At 38.2% G+C, this 18,123-nt stretch overlaps 2 protein-coding genes across 4 annotated transcripts in view; both read left to right on the forward strand.

The window, feature by feature from the left end:
* The first annotated feature begins 368 nt into the window (after positions 1-368).
* Positions 369-7,039, forward strand: RNF7 (ring finger protein 7). 2 transcript variants are annotated; one of them, XM_025448881.3, is made up of 3 exons: positions 369-650; positions 4,493-4,540; positions 6,089-7,039. In XM_025448881.3, exons 1-3 carry the CDS (start codon positions 476-478, stop codon positions 6,205-6,207), a joined length of 342 nt encoding a protein of 113 aa, XP_025304666.1. In that variant the 5' UTR covers positions 369-475; the 3' UTR covers positions 6,208-7,039. The 2 variants fall into 2 exon arrangements, with proteins under 2 accessions (XP_025304666.1, XP_025304667.1); XM_025448882.3 differs by having other exon boundaries at positions 371-643.
* GRK7 (G protein-coupled receptor kinase 7) overlaps positions 552-18,123 on the forward strand; it is a 59,644-nt gene continuing 42,072 nt past the window's right edge. Inside the window, exons 1-2 of one of the 2 annotated variants that reach the window (XM_035704949.2) lie at positions 552-643; positions 4,493-4,540. The gene's annotated coding sequence lies outside the window, so the exon portion shown is untranslated. Of the gene's footprint in view, positions 651-4,492; positions 4,541-18,123 lie in introns of both variants that reach the window. The other variant, XM_025448880.3, reaches the window with a different exon arrangement.

An 18,123-nucleotide genomic window follows, 5' to 3' on the forward strand; every position in this document is an offset into this window, starting at 1 on the left:
AGGCAAACGTCTCCTGCATACGGAGGACGAGGCGCCGAGGGCGAAGACGCGGTCCCCGCTCCGGCGGGGTCCACACGCGGGTGGCGGCGGTGCCACGAACGAGAGGCCTGTGAGGGCGCTGAGCTCCCGGGAGGCACACGGCAGGCACACGGCAGGCACACGGCAGGTCGCCCGGGGCCTGCGCAGGGCGCTCGGGGCCGCGGGCACCCAGGCTTCGCGCGCAGTCGCCCCGCAGGCCTCGCCCTCCGGGAGGCCCCCGCGGGCCGGGGGCGGGGCGGGGCGACGAGCGGCCGGGCGCTGGCGTCAGTGACGTCACTGGGCCGCGCCGGCCAATCGAGGCGGCCCGGGTCGTAGGCGCCGCCGGGGTCCGCGGCCTGCAGGGGGCGCTCTGGCCCGCCGGGCGGCCCCGCGGAGCCGCCATAGCCGCCCGCCTCCCCCGATTTAACGTCTCGGCTGCCGGCTCCGCGCCGCCGCCATGGCCGACGTGGAAGACGGCGAGGAGCCCTGCGCCGTGTCCTCTCACTCCGGGAGCGCAGGCTCCAAGTCCGGAGGCGACAAGATGTTCTCTCTCAAGAAGTGGAATGCGGTGGCCATGTGGAGCTGGGACGTGGAGTGCGATACGTGCGCCATCTGCAGGGTCCAGGTGATGGGTAAGCGCTGCACGCGAGGCCCGGGCCGCGCCACGGCCTCCGCGGGGCCGACTCGGCGGGGGCAGCCGGGGGAAGCAGGCTCGGCGAGACCCGGGGCGGGGCGCGGGGGCCGCCGCTGGGGCTCGGGGGCGCCGGGCGCCGGGAGCGGGGCTGCCCGGGAGGGACGCGGGCAGCGAGCGGAGGAATTGATGTAATTCCAGGTAGAGAAAGGGTGTGGCCGAAGAACTAAAACTGGGTCATTTGATGGCAGCGAAGAGAAGCCACTTAGGTTTGTGCGGCGAGCTCCAGCTCTTGAAAGCCAGGCGCGGAGGGGTCGGCGTGAAAGGCCCCGGGCGAGTAAGGGCACCTTAACGGCAGCGATGACCCGCCGGGGTGATGCTCTGGAGGCCGCTCCCACCGGCGCGACCCCTCAGTCCGCCCCGCAGCGGCGGGAGGCGCGGCAGCCGTCGCGTGTCTGGGTTGGCGAACTGCTGTTGCGCAGGCCTGCGGACCTGCCCGCGCCGCGGTGGGGCCTCGGAGAGACACAGGGTGGTTCAAGGACGTGGGGCAGCGCGGGGCGTGACCCCGGAGGCCGGGGCGTGACCCTGGAGACCCGGGATCGAGTCCCGCGTCGGGCTCCCCGCAGGGAGCTGCTTCTCCCTCTGCCTGTGTCTCTGCCTCTCTCTCTCTCTCTCTCTCTCTGTGTCTCTCATGAATAAATAAATAACATTTAAATAAAATAAAATAAAATATTGAAGGTTCTCAGGAATGGAAGAGTGGATGCCCTCTTATTCAGAAACATAAAGCTTCCATCTCCTTCTGGCCCCTCCCTATCATAGGATGCCATTTCCTGAAGAAAAACAAAAAACAACGATCCTGCCCTGCTCCGAGTCAGACCTTTATGGAGAGCCCTCTTGCACAAATCAAGTCTCGACTTCTTTTCTGTGATACTTCCAAATGAAAACACTGGGCCAAACGAGACCTTTCAGAGCAGCTTCATCCTGTTACGTTTTATATGCTCTCTGTTTTGTTTTTGTTTTTTTTTTTTTTTTAAGATCTCAAACCACCTTGCAAAAGACAATGCTACCTAAACGCAAGTTATTTTTTTATTTTTATTTTTTTAATAGAACAATCAAAACACGGAGAGAGGATCTTCGTGTTTCTTAGGGGTAGGTGGGGAAAACTGAGGTTCTGTAGTTTGAAAACTTCGTGTCCTGCTCTGAAAAATGAGAGAATTGGAGAAAAATAAACAGAATTGCTCTCTCAAGGGATGACATTAAAACCTGCTAGAATGGAGAGAATCTCAGTTTCCACTCTTTTTAAGCACACTTGTTTTTTATTCATAAAATCTTGTTTCAGAGAGTATTTATGACAATAGGATTCAAATATTGTTTATTTTTTACTTTTGAGTGCCCGCTTGGGCAGTACCTATGCTAAAATTGGAACGATATTTTTTACTTTTGAAAGAACTTGATTTCAGACACGATCCACTTATTTTGCATATTAGGTCTTAAAAGCACCCAGTTTATTGGTCTGCATTACCACTCCCTTATGCCTCGGTTACTTAAACTATCATAATTTCCAGTTTGAGTGGCATCATTAACTTATCCAGGCAACTTAATTTTTTGTTCTTTTGCATAGCAAACTTTGCTTAATGTTTTATCCTTTAAATTTCCTTTAGTTAAAAAGAAAGTGTTCCAGAAAGTGTTTTTTATATTTCTCCCCAAAGAAAGATTTTAGATTTGTAAGTAGAAATGCAGAATTCAAAGTAATGGTTGAAATACTGCAACAAATAAACTGTACTGGCATATTTAGAGTAAGTCAGAATATGGGCTATAAATGGTTGACATTCATAGTAACCTTCTAATTATAGCAAGTATTCTGACTGTGGATTAATTTTGCAGATTTACAACAGCTGTCCTTTGAGTTAAGGAAAGTATTCTGGACTAGACCTCTGTATTTTGTTTATGAGGTGTTAAAATCCATTTTAGTGGCCAGGTGACAACAGAAGGAAGTTTTTCAGACTTCCTAAGCCTTACCCTAGTAGCATCATTCTAAAAGGTATTGCTGTAATTGTACTCCTTAAAAATGTTCTGTTTTAGATCTTAGGAATATCATGGAAAGAATTTTCTTTATCTAAAACTATGAATTTTTATAGATTTAGGTTGGGTTTTGTTGTTTTTCACTCTTAGGTTGGGTTTTGATGAGTCTAATCAAAGCTCAATCAAAATCATAATCCAGAAATTTCTAGATTCTGCAAAAGAGCCCACTTAATTCCATCTCCTTAATATTTCAAATTCATAAATCACCTAAATGATTCATTATGACTTCTTGATCCAAAATTTGCCTGTCAGCCTGTTCTGATGTGGTTAACACTCTCTTCTTTGATTTCCACTCTTCTCCCTTCATTCTGAAAGGAGCAGATGACACAGTGAGCAATTGTTGAAGAGGAAAATAGGTTTGCTAGTACTGTTGAATTATAAAGAGCCAGAGTAACCCTTCGTGGCTATTTATGTTAACTTGGACATTTGACATACCTTTTGGAGTCTTGTTTTCCTAATTTGTGAAAGAGGTAGTTGGGATCACAGACTATAATTCTGTGATTACACAGAACCAGAGCCATGTCTTCACCCTTATATCATGATCCTTATGATATTTAGTTGTTTGCCTGCCTACCTCCCCATTTCCTGGTGAGACCAGGGACCCAGACTCCGTCATTTTGGTGTCCCCAGTGCATAACTCTTTATACAGAGTAGATACTCAGTAATTGTGGGATTGAAGAAAGCCTCAGGAGGCAGTGGTTGTTTTTAATCCACACCGAAGAGGCCAGGGTGGTGTGTTTTTTTAGGGTAAGAGCATGCAGAGAGGAGCAAACAAATGCCTGAGCATACATAATCCAGTGTAAGAAGAGGAGCAGGCTTCAACTCCACCGTGTATCTATTTTTACAGAATTCTTTTTCTCCAATTTATGTTAGGAACTTTTTTTTTCCCTATTGGTTTGAACTTCCTTTTGCCCATCTTGGACTTCTCTTTCCAGCTAGTGAATGAATCCATTTTATTGGTCCCTAAAATATTCTATATTACCTCTTTCATCAAGCAAATATAGCAGTACAGAATGAATTCTGAAAACTTCTAGTGTACCTTTTAGGTTCTCATTCCTAGAATTCACTGCCAAGTAAGTTATTAAAATACTTTGTCATTGTTGGATAAATGCTTTGGATTCAGACATATTTGTAGAGAGAGCATTTTCTTAAAAAAAAGAGAGAGAGAGAGAACTTAGTATTTAAGAGGTTCTTTAAAATTTAATTTTATTTTAAATTTTATATAGATCATACAGTCATAGAAGCCACAATTTTAAGAGAATACACAGTGAAAACTCCCATCCCATCCCCTCTGGTAAACTTTTTTATTAGTTACTTGGGTATTCTTCTAGAGTTCTTTATGTATGTATAAGCAAATACCAATGTATATGCATGGCTTACTTAAAATGGTATCTTGAAAATAAACTGCCCCTAAGGTTGATCTGTGTGAGCACACCCAGTGAACCTATATGAACTTCTAATATATAATGGAGTATGGCATATTTTTCTCTAGTGGTTGCATGCACCTTGGGGACATCTTTTCATCAGAGCTTGTGAAAATAGAGGGTCAGTAACCCTTACGAAATTGCTCCTGGTCATAAGTAAATGAGTAGGGTGCCTTGTACTTTATTCATCTTTAAACAGTTATGTTCAGATGAGAAATTAATGAGTCTTTTATCTCCATCTCTAACCCTTTGGGCTTTTATTTGACTTTGAAGTGTCTGGGTTTTAAAAATTGCATTCTGTGTATCAGAATGAGAATTGCTATTTGTTTACTTTTAGATGCCTGTCTTAGATGTCAAGCTGAAAACAAACAAGAGGATTGTGTTGGTATGTTGTAATTTCATTCTCTTGCTTTTTCAACTGAAGGTTTTCTCTCAGTGGGGATGTTTGAATTTGCAATTAAGATTGACTTTATCAATACACAAAAATAAACTGTAAAGCAGTGATCCATTATTAATATAAAATGTGTTGGTTCTCAAAAGGGCTTAATGGAATTAATCTGCAAGTCCTTTTATTGCCTGTAATTAAGAAGAATTGATTATATATTCTAGACATGAGCATAATAAATATTTGATAATTAAAAAAGAAATCATTATTTTCTATTAAGAAAATTGTAAAATAAGGACTTTGCCAAAACATCATTTAAATCTGTGTTAAGGTCAGATTTAGTAAGGTTTTATTCTAATTAAGCACTTCAGTTTTCACTACTCTTATGATACAGTATTTAACTTTTCAACTAACATAGAAAAAATTCTAAGTCTCAAGATTTTTTCCAATACAGCTTATATATGGAAATCTATTAAATTTTGCTAATAGTTTGGGACTACAAAAGTTGTCTTAGGCTAAACGTTTTAAGCACTTCAAAGGTTTTTATGTCCTGGTTCTTGAGGTCATCACTTCTAGATCGCTATATATAAAAGCTTTTCTGAAGATGAAAGGATAACGTTGTACTTTGTGTTTGCATGGTTTACATACAGCTTCTTAACAATGATTTATGCAGTATTTATCAAATCCTGTTTCTTCGTCCTGAAACACTTAGAATGATTTCCCCTTGCTTCCCACTGCCTATAGTTAATTTTCATAAAAAGACATGGTTTGTTTGTTTTTTTTCATGTTTTTTTCCCTATTTTTTTCATTGTTCTGTTATCATATAGGTCAAGCAAGGGACGAATAAAGCCTGCATTTGAGATTGTATTTCAGATAATGGGTGACTTCCCTTGGTTTAAAAAAATATTAACAGGAATTGTAGGTTCAGAGCACCTTTCTTTGATCACAGAAAGACCTTTTTCCAGCCAGCCACTTTGAAAAGTTAATGTATTTGTCACTGAGAAATTGCACTGCTTATGGATGACTTAACACAATTCGTCGCCACTTCTAGAAAATAACTTGGTAGGTGTACAGCTGATAATGTTTAGAAACATGTCACCTATTTATAATAGACTACTATGAACTGAGAACATTTAAAACTCATTATCTTGGTAAATAAAAATCAGGAGGATATTTTTCAATGAAATAAAGCTCAAAAGGTCTCCAGGTCAGTGTATGACTGAGAAGGTCTGGGATCTAAGGAAAGCTCAAGTCCTTTAATCTCCTAACTTCAGGAAGACAGCATGTGGAGCTGTGTAGGGACTGGGGGTCACCCCACATCCTACATCACCCACAGATTCTAAACAATGATGAAAGTCCCCTAATTACAGCGCTTCATCTCACTTCTTAAGTATAATTTACACAGGTAAGTTTTATTTCTTTATAGATAGAAAAATTTTGACCAATTAGCCATCTTGATTCAAGATTATGAAACATTATTCATAATATAATCTATAATTTGAATTCAGTAATTTAAATTAAAATATGTATTTTTTCCCCCTTTTTCAGTGGTCTGGGGAGAATGTAATCATTCCTTTCACAACTGCTGCATGTCCCTGTGGGTGAAACAGAACAATCGCTGCCCTCTCTGCCAGCAAGATTGGGTGGTCCAAAGAATCGGCAAATGAGAGTGGTGGAAGGCTCTCTTAGTGCATTTGTTTGGAGCCCTGGTGGATCACATTACCACGTGCCAGAACACTCCAGGGAACTAATTCTTCAAACAGGAGGAGATGGCTCTGTGGTCTTTTGGTACTCATCAGAGGCATGGTTTAGCATTTTGTTAGTTTTATTTTCAGAAATTCTCTACAATTAAGAAGATAATTTATTAAAGATGGTCTTTCCTACCTCTGTGGTATGTGTCACATACACTGCTTAGAAGTGCTTTAAAGGAGGAGAGAGCTACCAATTGAATGACTTTATAATTTACTTACTGATATCCAAGGGGCTGTGGAAGCAGTTCCATTTGGAAGAGAACTTGTTGCATGCTTATAGTTGATCAGTTAAAAAGAAAGAAGAAAAAAGACAATGTTATAATAACAAATAAAGTGCAGTTTAAAACCCAATTCTTATCCTTAATTTGTTCCTGATATTTATTTTTGACTGGGAGAGGGTAATTCATGAAATCTTTATTTGATATAAAGAAAAAAAATTTTAAGTTTGGACCAGTGAACAGGGTAAATAAAATTTAACCTTTGGGCATATGGAATTTTGATTGTCGTAGGCTATCATCCTCTGTCTTTGTCTTTGGTTCATCAAGAAAACCTAAATCTATACCCACTGTTCAATCATTGAGCGGTAAAGAACAGAAGTATTTTCAAGTTCTGGTCAGATTATGTTATAATTAAACTGTGTTTTAGGTGGAATGTTAATGAGGGAAAAATGTTTACCACTGTAACATTGGATCAAAAAGTTTATTTTATTACACGGTGTTTTAATAAATGGTTTATTCTGTTTACGTCATTTGAATTGTCATTATTATAATTTTATGCATGACCTTAAACTTCATGTTAATAAATTAACATGTCAAGTGAATTTTACTTAGTTTGAAAAAATATTCATACACTCTTAATTGGTAATAATAAAAATTTAAGTGTATTACCTGGAAACATAAGTATGAGAAAATACTTAAATTTTATCAAACTCATTCACATTTAATGAAAGTAATTCTGTAACAGTTTATGGGCCACAAGTTTATTTTGAATTTTTCCATAATAAAGACGATAGCAAAAAAAAAAAAAAAAAAAAAGACAATAGCTATGAATTTTAAAAACCAAAATCTTAAAATCTTTATCATTCACTTTTGTAGTCTGTCATTCTGAATCTTATCTAAGGAATGCAGATACATAAAAGAATGTTAAAAACTAGAATTCATAGGCTTTCATATTGGCTATTAATCTGATTTCTTTGGAAATTATTGCTTTATTATGTATTTTTTTCACAATTTACTGAAAAAAATTACAATATGGGGGTAAAGCACCTTTTTATCATACAGTATCAAGAGTAATACTGTTGACATGATTTTTTAAAGTTCATGTTGACCTAGATTACTTGGCTGGATTGTCAAGGTTTTTTTGTTTGTTTGCTTTAAGATTTTTCTTTGTTTTAGAGAGAGAGCGCACAAGCAGGGGAGGAGCAGAGGGAGAGGGAGACAATCTCCAGCAGACTGTTTTGAGCACAGAGCACAAAGCTGGGCTCCATCCCAGGTCCCAGGGATCATAACCTGAGCTGAAACTGAGAGTCGGACGCTTATCTGAGCCACCCAGGCACCCCAGTCAGACTTCTTTCCTGTAAAGTTACTCTTTCCCTCTTTTCATACTGCATTCTTTGGGAGAAAGTCACTAAGTGCAGGTAACACTTAGGGAGTAGGAGTTAGGCTTCTACCTTTTGAGGGTAGAGTATTCTGTTATTTGGAATTCTTTAGCATAGGACATGTATCTTTTCTCTATTTAATCACTTACCCATACCAGTAAATAGCATTAAGTCCTGGAAAGATTAAAACTTGTCAATTCCATGGAAATGAAGAGGTTCTTAGACTACTCTGGATAGAACATTTTATCTAATGAAATCTGTGTAAGGAAGGATAGGAGGATAAGAAAAGGAAAACAGTTTAAGCATATTCCAAACACATTACAAATTAAATCCCAAAATTTAATCATACTTTGAGCATCTCATTTTGAGGCCTCCAAAAATTCTTGGTATATACATACCAGAATCTTTTCCAAAATACTGATATATAAAAAATTGAATATTAGAATGTTCTAGCTGATTGCTTCTCAAGCTATGATCTTTTATACTTCAGACCTTCAAAATAGATTTTTGTTTGCCTTAGGCAAACCTTAACAAACATTAAATTGGCACATAACACATCATGTTAATAATTTTTTTAAGGAAATAGCCATGTGATGAACATGATCATATCTTACAGGAAACTGACTACAGAAAACTGGTATTACTGGCAAACTGATAAACTCTCAAAAGGTTATATGAGTACATATGGTAACTATGTCTTTAGTGAACACCTACTAAAACTGTAGAAGTCAGCAGATTTGAGGGCAAATATGGAGGTAAAGACCTAGAAGAATGACCAAACTGGAGAAATCACCCTACAGAGATGTAATTTCAAACCACTACTTCTGCCCCAAACCATATATCACAGCACATTCTACAGACACTTATTTTTCCAGGGATTTTCAATTGAAGGAAGAATCAATATAAAGGGAAGAATGAAAATAAAAATATAACAATGAGAGTCAACCTAGGGAAACACAGTATTGCATCATAAAAGATGTTTAATTTACTAAATGTGAAAGATGGACAAAATTTGTTAAACATGATGTATCGTTGCATTTTTCTTTAGAGTATTTAGAGTAAGCACATCAAAGGTTTGCAATATAGAACTGTGTATACTATACAATATAGATTTTACACTTTTAGTACAGATTTGTAAATTTTATAGGTAGTAAATTATATGTAGTACAATATAAAGTGCAATGTATTATAAGTAAAGATAGATAGTATTGCTTTTTCCTTGCCATAGGACCTATTGCTTAGAGAAACATTGAAGCTGATACATCTATTGTTACCATTTGGTATTGTTTCAAAGATTGATTGCCCATGTTAACTATTGAGACATGTTAAGAAAATACTGAATGAGATGTTACATTGCATCTGAAATGAATACATTGGAGGGTAAAACCTGAATGTGTTTTTATTTTATTTATTTATTTTTAAAGATTTTTGTATTCATTCATAAGAGACACAGCGAGGCAGCGACATAGGCAGAGACATAGGCAGAGGGAGAAGCAGGCTCCCTGCAGGGAGCCTGATGGGGGGCTCGATCCCAGGACCACGGAATCATGAACTAAGCCAAAGACATGCTCAACCACTGAGCCACCCAGGTGCCCCTGAATGCTTTTTTAAAATTGGCATTTGTACTGCTATTTTTCTTTCCTCTGAGGAAGTCATTAGTCACATTGTTTCCTCCTAGTAAACTTATATTGACATTGACCATTCTGTTTTAGGCACATGTTCTGTAGATGAAGAGGAAGATTTAGGATATGTGCTAGTCAAGCAGCTCAGAAATTATTCTCTCACAGATGAATGAGCAGCAATACAGATAACTTAGTAATCAGCCTTAATTTTCCATAGTAGTAATTTATTTGCCACGGAGACAGTCCAGCATACTATTTTCTCTGAAATCTAGAAAAAAAATGAGTATTAGTTTTTTTTAAAACAGGATTCATTTTTTCGCAATGACTGAAATTTTTTTAAATCTCCACAAAAGCCAGTTACTGCAGTTATAAACATACTGGCTCACAATGGGAAAATAGGATTACATTTAAACTCCTCCTCCCCCCTCCCAAAAAAATGACATATTTTTATTCAAATTTGTTGAACTTAGATTTGGCTTACTTCAAGTGCATGTATGTATATATATGTGGAAGTGTAATACGACACATGTATACAGCCATTCATTAATGTGCTTTTAACTCACAGTTCCCCTTTCTCAGGTATATAAAAGAATCAGTTAAGTGATCTCCTTGAAGGATATTTTCATTTTAAGAAGATGCTGGAGGGGTGCTTAGGTGGCACAGTTGTTTGGGGCGATTGCCTTCAGCTCAGGTCATGATCCTGGGGGATCCTGGGATCAAGCCTTGCATCAGGCTCCCTGCTTAGGGAGCCTGCTTCTCCCTCTCCCTCTGCCACTACCCCGCTTGCACTCTTTCTATGTCAAATAAATAAATTAAGTCTTTAAAATATAAGAAATTGCTGGAGCTGAAACTAGAAAATGTGTATACATTATGCAGCAATCAGAAAACTTAACATTTGTAGACATGACAGTAAAGAGTTTTCAGTTGGTGGAGTGAGTATAAATTGATGAGAAAGCCACTGAAACATATCTGTTTCTAGAAGAAAAACAATAAGTAACATGGGAAGGATGAATGGATGGAAAGATTGAGGAAAGGGGGGGTCCCTGGGTGGCGCAGCGGTTTGGCGCCTGCCTTTGGCCCAGGGCGCGATCCTGGAGACCCAGGATCGAATCCCACATCGGGCTCCCGGTGCATGGAGCCTGCTTCTCCCTCTGCCTGTGTCTCTGCCTCTCTCTCTCTCTCTCTCTCTCTCTGTGACTATCATAAATAAATAAAAATTAAAAAAAAAAAAAAAAAAAGATTGAGGAAAGGGGAGCCAAGAATGGAGAAGAATGACACCCTTTACCATGTAGTAGACATTGAGAAATCATATCTATAATAATTCTTTACAAAAATTACATGTGCAGATATTTGTTCAAACAGTATACTTAATCTAAGGAGTAGTGTCCTAGTTACATAGTAGTTGGGTATTTACAGTAAGGTCAGTAAAACTACATTTAACAAATACATTACTATAAAGGTACTAAAACAGTAATCATGAAAGAGTTCATATAAATTATATTAATTTATATTTAATTCCATTTAGTGTGCATAATTTAGACATCATGCCTTACTTTTAAGTTTTCTAAATGGATTTGACTATTTTGCATTTATAACACACTTTTTTAAAAAAAAGATTTTATTTATTCATGAGAGACATAGAGAGAGAGAGGCAGAGACATAGGCAGAGAGAGAAGGAAGCTCCATGCAGGGAGCCCGATGTAGGATTCGATCCCAGGACTCCAGGATCACGCCCTGGGCTGAAGGCAGATGCTTAACCACTAGGCCACCCAGGCATCCCTATAACACACTTATGAATTATAGGTTATTACTGCTCTTATTTGAAAGTCAAGAAAGCTGAAATGTCAAGAGAACTGACCCTAGTAACATATTAACAGATTCCAAGATCCTTGTTTCAGATTTTTAGGGGCACCATGTTTCAGCTTTGAGTAGAAGCTAGAAAGAGTGTAGTTTATCCAGCTTATCTTTCTTTATTGTAAATTAATGACAACACTTCCAATTTTTTTTTTCAGTTTTTCTTTAAAGTTATATTTAGGCTTTTTAGTTTGGGGTATGTGCATGCACATGCTTGCGTGTATGTCCTTTCTCAAGTTCTGTTATTGAAGATGCTTTTCCAGGTCATATTTAATGTAATAACTCTGCTTATATGGCTGATTTTGTAAAGTATATTGAAACATTTGGGTATTGATTAGAAATGAATTTTTTCTTTCATGTTTTTCACGATCCTGGTTATGTAACACATGCACATTAAATAACAGATTAAAAAATTAATTTCAACACACAAATATGTTTGACCTTTTGAATATCTGTCATTGAACTATTTGAGTAGCTTTTTGTCCGATGTTTTTAAAAGGATGTATTCATAAAATGTAAATCAAATATTTGGCTTTGCAGTGATGAGAGAAATAGTAAGAATGTCAAGTTATTTTAGTCAGTATGACAGTTATATAAATGAAATGTGAAGGGTGGTAGTAATAAGTAGATTTTCCACACAGCAAAACCACAGGCCCACCGCCTAACAAAAGCTCTGTTTCTACTACACATCAGCATCTGAGGGTAGAAGAGGAAGGGCTGGGACAAAGCAGCACTGATCCTACCCATCCTGGGATGATATCAGCTCATCTGCATAGCCATCTGAAAGTTTAGTACATATTGTTTCATCAGAAAGAACATGCTGTGACATTAATTTTGAGTACCAAAGCAAAAGTTAAGCATTGAACAGATTTTACTTTCCATTTGATTAAACAACGTTGCATTTTATTTTACTAGTGTATTGGAAATATGTTTGTCATCTTTGGCTATTTAATTTTCCACCTATGCAAGGTGCATTCTCACATTAATGCAAGGTGCATTCTTACATTACAGATGACATCCACATCAGTAAATTCTACCCCACCAAACCCATTACCCTTTATACAATATTTTCCCATTACTATCCTGAAGTGCAATTCATAAATGTCTCCACATATAATTAAAATATGTATTATAACTTAATAGTAATACCTAAATATATAATATAAAATAGCTTGATTGTAATATAAAATAGAAATAAAAGGAATTTATAATTATTTGCATTTCAGTATCTAAATACTTAAGCATAATAAGCTCAATAAAGGTCATATCCCAAAAAAAAAATAAATAAATAAATAAATAAATAAATACTTAAGCATAATTACACCAGAAGGCATAAAGAAGTGGGCTGATACATATATGAATGTGTGTGTGTTTGTGTGTGTATGTGTGTGTGTGATCACTACATATAGACAGCAGTAATGTAGACTGTTGTTGTCTCTGTAACATGGGAGCATTTCCATTGATGGTAAGAACTTTCCCACCCAAATGATGGATCATGCTTAGTAAAGCTCTGAATAAAACCAACATACAATCTTTTGATTTACATGTTAGTTGCATGGTTGGACATTTCAATGACATGGTTAGTGAATATTTACTTGGCAGTCTTCTAGGCCTAAAGAATAAGCTCAAAATTGTTTTATTTAATTGAAGCTAATGTAGAAGATTTTAGGATCAGAAAAAAGCTTACGTGTTCCTTTAGAAGTGTAGTGGACATCTAATAAGAAAGGTAACTTTTTAAAAAATGCTTTCTTGGGGATCCCTGGGTGGTGCAGTGGTTTAGCGCCTGCCTTTGGCCCGGGGCGCGATCCTGGAGACCCAGGATCGAATCCCACGTCGGGCTCCCTGCATGGAGCCTGCTTCTCCCTCTCCCTGTGTCTCTGCCTCTCTCTCTCTCTCTGTGTGACTATCATGAATAAATAAATAAAATCTTTAAAAAAAAAGAAGGCTTTCTTGCTTTTTAAAGTTATTCACAAGGACTAGCTTTTCAGGGTAATGCTCTGAAAAGAAAATTAGAAAATTTCCATGTTTAGTTTAGTAAGCCCAGTTTTTTAAACTATTTTTTAAAGATTTTATTTATTTATTCATGAGAGACAGAGAGAGAGAGAGAGGCAGAGACATAGGCAAAGGGAGAAGCAGGCTCCTTACAGGGAGCCTGATGCGGGACTTGATCCTGGGACTGCAGGACCACGGCCTGAGCCAAAGGCAGAGGCTCAACCACTGAGCCACCCAGGCGCCCCAGTAAGCCCAGTTTTAAAAAATATGTATTTAAAGGAAAAATCTTGCTGGTTTGAATATAAGGAAAATTAGAATTAAAGTACAAATATATTTGAAAGTTTAAGCTATTTTTTATCGAACAATTTGAACAATATAACAAAACATGACAAACGTTTGTATGGAAGTTCCTCTTTTGCAGAACAGAACCTGCTTTTCTTAAGTTGACTGCTTGCAAGCTTTCCTTGGGTGAGTGTAGCTGTGATATAGAATAGTAGAAAGACTGCAATTTAGGAGTCACTCAGCCTGGCTTGGAATCTTGACTCCATCGTTTACTACTTGTGTGATCCCGCACCGAGTCCTTAACTTCTCTGTCCCTATCTTCTCAACTAAAACGGGAACAACTATATTATCTACTTCATAGGGTTTCTATGAAGATTAAAAGAATTAATACACATTAACTACCTGGAACAGTGCCTGAAACATAGGAAGCACTCAATAAATATTAGCCATCATTATAGGTCAGTATTGCCACTGCTGATCTCTACCTTAGAGAGTAGCTTTGAGAAAAGGTATCTTGTTTCCAGTGATGATTCTTGTAAGAATTAGGTTGTTTGTGTGCACCCACAACCTGTGTAGAACTGCCAACATGAGTTTTTTTAAGAGGGTGGTTTTCAACTTTTTAAAAACCACACCAACACATCTGAGAAGCACATTCCCATCAGCAACAATGGGCTCTCCCAGAGTGGTTTTCAAAGTGTGTGTGTGTATAAACCAGGCAGGGAGGAGAGTTAGAAAAAACTGCCCAGATGAAAATCTCAGTTAAAAGCTTTTGGAACAGGCGCCTGGGTGGCTCAGTCCATTAAGTGTCTGCCTCCGCCTCAGGTCATGAGAGTCCCATGTAGGGCTTCTTGCTCAGCAGGGAGTCTGCTTCTCATTCGCCCTTCCCCCAACTTGTGCGTGCAGGTGCGCTCTCTCTGTCTCTCAAATAAATAAATAAAATCTTAAAAAAAATAAAAGAGAGAGAGAGATAATAGCTGTTGGAACTATTTTAGTGCAGATGAAATGTTCTATGCCATTTGAATTTTTCCTAGCTTTGAAGGAGCTACCTACTAACTAAATTTATGAGGACTTATATAAAAAAATCCAACTAAATTATTTGTACCAAAATTGTATCTTATAAAATAATCAGAATTCTTGCCAGACCACCTAGAGGATAACTTTGTAAATCCAAAAAATATATAGTATAGAATGAGTTTTGTATGGCTGGTATAATACAATTGTCATTTAACTCTTTAGTGGTGATTCTTAGACCTTCCTTGTAAATTAACATCTGCTATACTAACTCCTGCTCTGCTTTTTCTACCTTTATAGAAATTATATATTTATAATAGAAATCTATTAATCACTGCTTGCTTCCTATATATGAGACTTTGCCTCTACCATATATATGGTAGAAAGAATTTGAATACAAGTAAGTGTCCTGTCTTCAGAGACAGCAGTGTCTGTTAGGGAATGTTCAATTCACAACAGATTTGTGAAGTGTAATGTAATGAACCTTCTAAGAGACACATACCGTCTGGGAAGTAGAAGGGACAAACCACATTCACTTGTAGCATATACAGTACGTGATTACAAGAATCATCTCTTGTGTGGGTTATTTCTATTTTATTTAACACATATTTTCTGTTTTATTTTATTTATTCCATTTCTGTTTTATTTAACAATAAGTGGTATGTATGTGCTCCATAGCATTTCTGGGTAGAGAAATACCCTGTGTCTTCTTGAAGTAAGTTGTTTACATTGCTTCTACTTTCTCGCCTGCCTGCCTTGTCTTCAGTTCCATCTCCACTTCACATACTCTCATATTTGCCTCCTCGTAACTTTCTCTATAGGGCAAGGGGAGAAGGAGCCCTGCCCACTGACAAAAGACCCACCTAAGGAAGAAAATAACATTTAAAATAATTTATTTCTTGAAGGGTATAGATCTGTGCTATCCAACAATGTAGCCACTTAGCCACATGTGGCTGCTTACATTTAAATTTTAATTAATTAAAATTTAAAATTCAGTCCCTTAGTCACATTAGCCACATTATACGTTCTCAATAGTCATATGGGGATAATGGCTTCATACTGGACATCCCAGAACAAAACGTTTCCATCATGGAAGAAAGTTCTGTTGGACAGTGCTGGTATAGATAATCTTGTTTTTAAGGCCTGTTCTACCAGAATTTAGGAATCATGGAGGCCTCAGTTATATAAAATTTAAGTGACCTTCCACTTTCCTTTTAAAGATGATCTTTGGAGGGCACCCCGGGCAGATCAGTGGTTTAGCACCGCCTTCAGCCCAGGGTATGGTCCTGGAGACCAGAGATGAGTCCCACGTCAGGCTTCCTGCATGGAGCCTGCTTCTCCCTCTGCCTGTGTCTGTGCGTCTCTCTCTCTCTCATTCTTTCTCTCTCTTTCTCTCTGTGTGTGTCTCTCATGAATAAATAAATAGAATCTTAAAAAAAAAAAAAGATTATCTTTGGAAACTAGAATGTTGAACATAAGCCTTATTTTACTAATTAAATCTTGTCCTTGACAAAGAGAATCAACACATTTTTAACTGGTCAATTCACTACACTTAGGGGAAAAAATTAACCCAAACACAAAGATCCAAAATTGTATTGAAACACTTTAGTTTAAAAAAGGATTGTTGGCGTGGTTTCCTGTTCTTTACATTTTTTAGGAATTACTTATATTTTCAAAATACCTTCCTATTTGGAACTATAAATTCATGTAGCTGCTTTTGTTATCCTTGGTAGATTTATATCAGTGGTTCTCAACCAGGTAATGATTTTGCCCTGCAGGAGACATTTGGCAATGTCAGGAGACATTTGTGGTTGTCACAGCTGGTAGGAGTGCTGGGATCTCTTGAGTAGGGGCTGTGGATGCTGCTAAACATCCTACAAGGCACAGGACAACCTCCCACAATAAGGAATTATCAAGTAAAAAATGTCAATAGCACTGAGGTTGACAAACCCTGATTAACAGTAATTTATATACACTTTTATAATATTTTTGAGAAGTTAGAATTCCCTATTAGAAACTTGCTAAAATATGGTCAATAGTGATAATAAAACTTATGTAACACTTACTAGGTACCAAATTATCCTTTAAGAGCTTTACATGTATTAACTCATTTAATCTTAACAAAGCACCACCCGCTTTTTAAAGATTTTATTTAAAGATACTGTTAACACCAAGTCTCGGTGAAGATGTGGAGACCTGGAACTCTCATACATTGCTGCCGGGAATGAAAAGTGAAACAACCAGACCATAAGGCAGTATTGTAAAAAGTTAAATATATGTCTGCCCTCTGACCCAGTAATTTTGCTTCTAGGTTTTACCCAAGAGCAATGAAAACTTATGTCCACAAAAAGACATCGATGAATATTCAAAGCTGCGTTTTTTGTATTTATGATAGCCAAAACTGGAAGCAAACCAAATGTCCATCAACAAAAGAATAATGGTATATTCATAGAATGGAATTCTTCTCAGCAGCAAAAAAAAAAAGGAACAAACATAATACATGCAACAACGTGAATGAGTCTCCAAACATTATGTAGAGCAAAAGAATCCGGACACAAAAGAGTACCTTGCTGTATGATTCTGTTTATATGAAGTTCAAAAACAGGCAAAATTAATCTACAGAAATCAGAATGGTTGTCTCTCATTGGGGATATTGACTGCAAAACAGCACAAGAAAGCGGGATCCCTGGGTGGCACAGCGGTTTAGCGCCTGCCTTTGGCCTGGGGCGGGATCCTGGAGACTCAGGATCGAATCCCACGTCGGGCTCCCGAGGGCTCCCGAATCCCACGTCGGGCTCCCGGTGCATGGAGCCTGCTTCTTCCTGTGCGTGTGTCTCTGCCTCTCTCTCTCTGTGTGACTATCATAAATAAATAAAAAATTAAAAAAAAAAAAAGAGCACAAGAAAGCTTTCAGCAGCCTTGGAAATGTTGCATATATTAATTTGGATGATGGTTATATGAATACATGCATTTGTCAAAACTCATCAATCTGTACAGTTTATTCTGTGTAAAATAAACCTAATTAAAAAAAAAAGACAGGTGGATATTATTATTTGAGACCACAACCAATACTATTTCATATTTGCCACTAAGTGGAAAATACAAGAAAATGCATTAATGGTTGTTCCATTTGTCTTAATGTTCAACTCTTCAAGAAAGCACTCAAATCAAAATAATTGTGTTTCTGATCTTGTTCTGGTCCCCTGTGGAGGTAATCTGAGAAAGCTCCTTGGAGTTCATTAAAAGTGTTTCATTTTCAAGAAGTTTATCAAAATGCAGAAGAAATCAGCAATGGAAGAGGTGATTTTTTAAAAGGGAAAATGTTTTGTTCAACCCAACTCTCTTCTAAAACATTTTCCAGAGTTTTTAAGTGTGCAACGTCTTAGAGCTGCCATCAGTCATAAGGTGGAAATTTTAGTGTACCCTGCAGTTCCTCACTGAAATCTGAACACACTGAACAGCACCACCTCAGAC

The sequence above is a fragment of the Canis lupus genome, chromosome 23 (genome assembly GCF_003254725.2).
Source record: "Canis lupus dingo isolate Sandy chromosome 23, ASM325472v2, whole genome shotgun sequence".
NCBI classification, from domain to species: domain Eukaryota; kingdom Metazoa; phylum Chordata; class Mammalia; order Carnivora; family Canidae; genus Canis; species Canis lupus.

What these genes read in the sequence shown, in the direction of transcription:
- RNF7 (XM_025448881.3), top strand. Translation starts at nt 476, where the DNA reads ATGGCCGACGTGGAAGACGGCGAGGAGCCCTGCGCCGTGTCCTCTCAC. An exon ending in CTGCAGGGTCCAGGTGATGG is followed by an intron (nt 651 to 4,492) that starts GTAAGCGCTGCA and finishes GTTTACTTTTAG; the next exon opens with ATGCCTGTCTTAGATGTCAA. An exon ending in CAAACAAGAGGATTGTGTTG is followed by an intron (nt 4,541 to 6,088) that starts GTATGTTGTAAT and finishes CCCCTTTTTCAG; the next exon opens with TGGTCTGGGGAGAATGTAAT.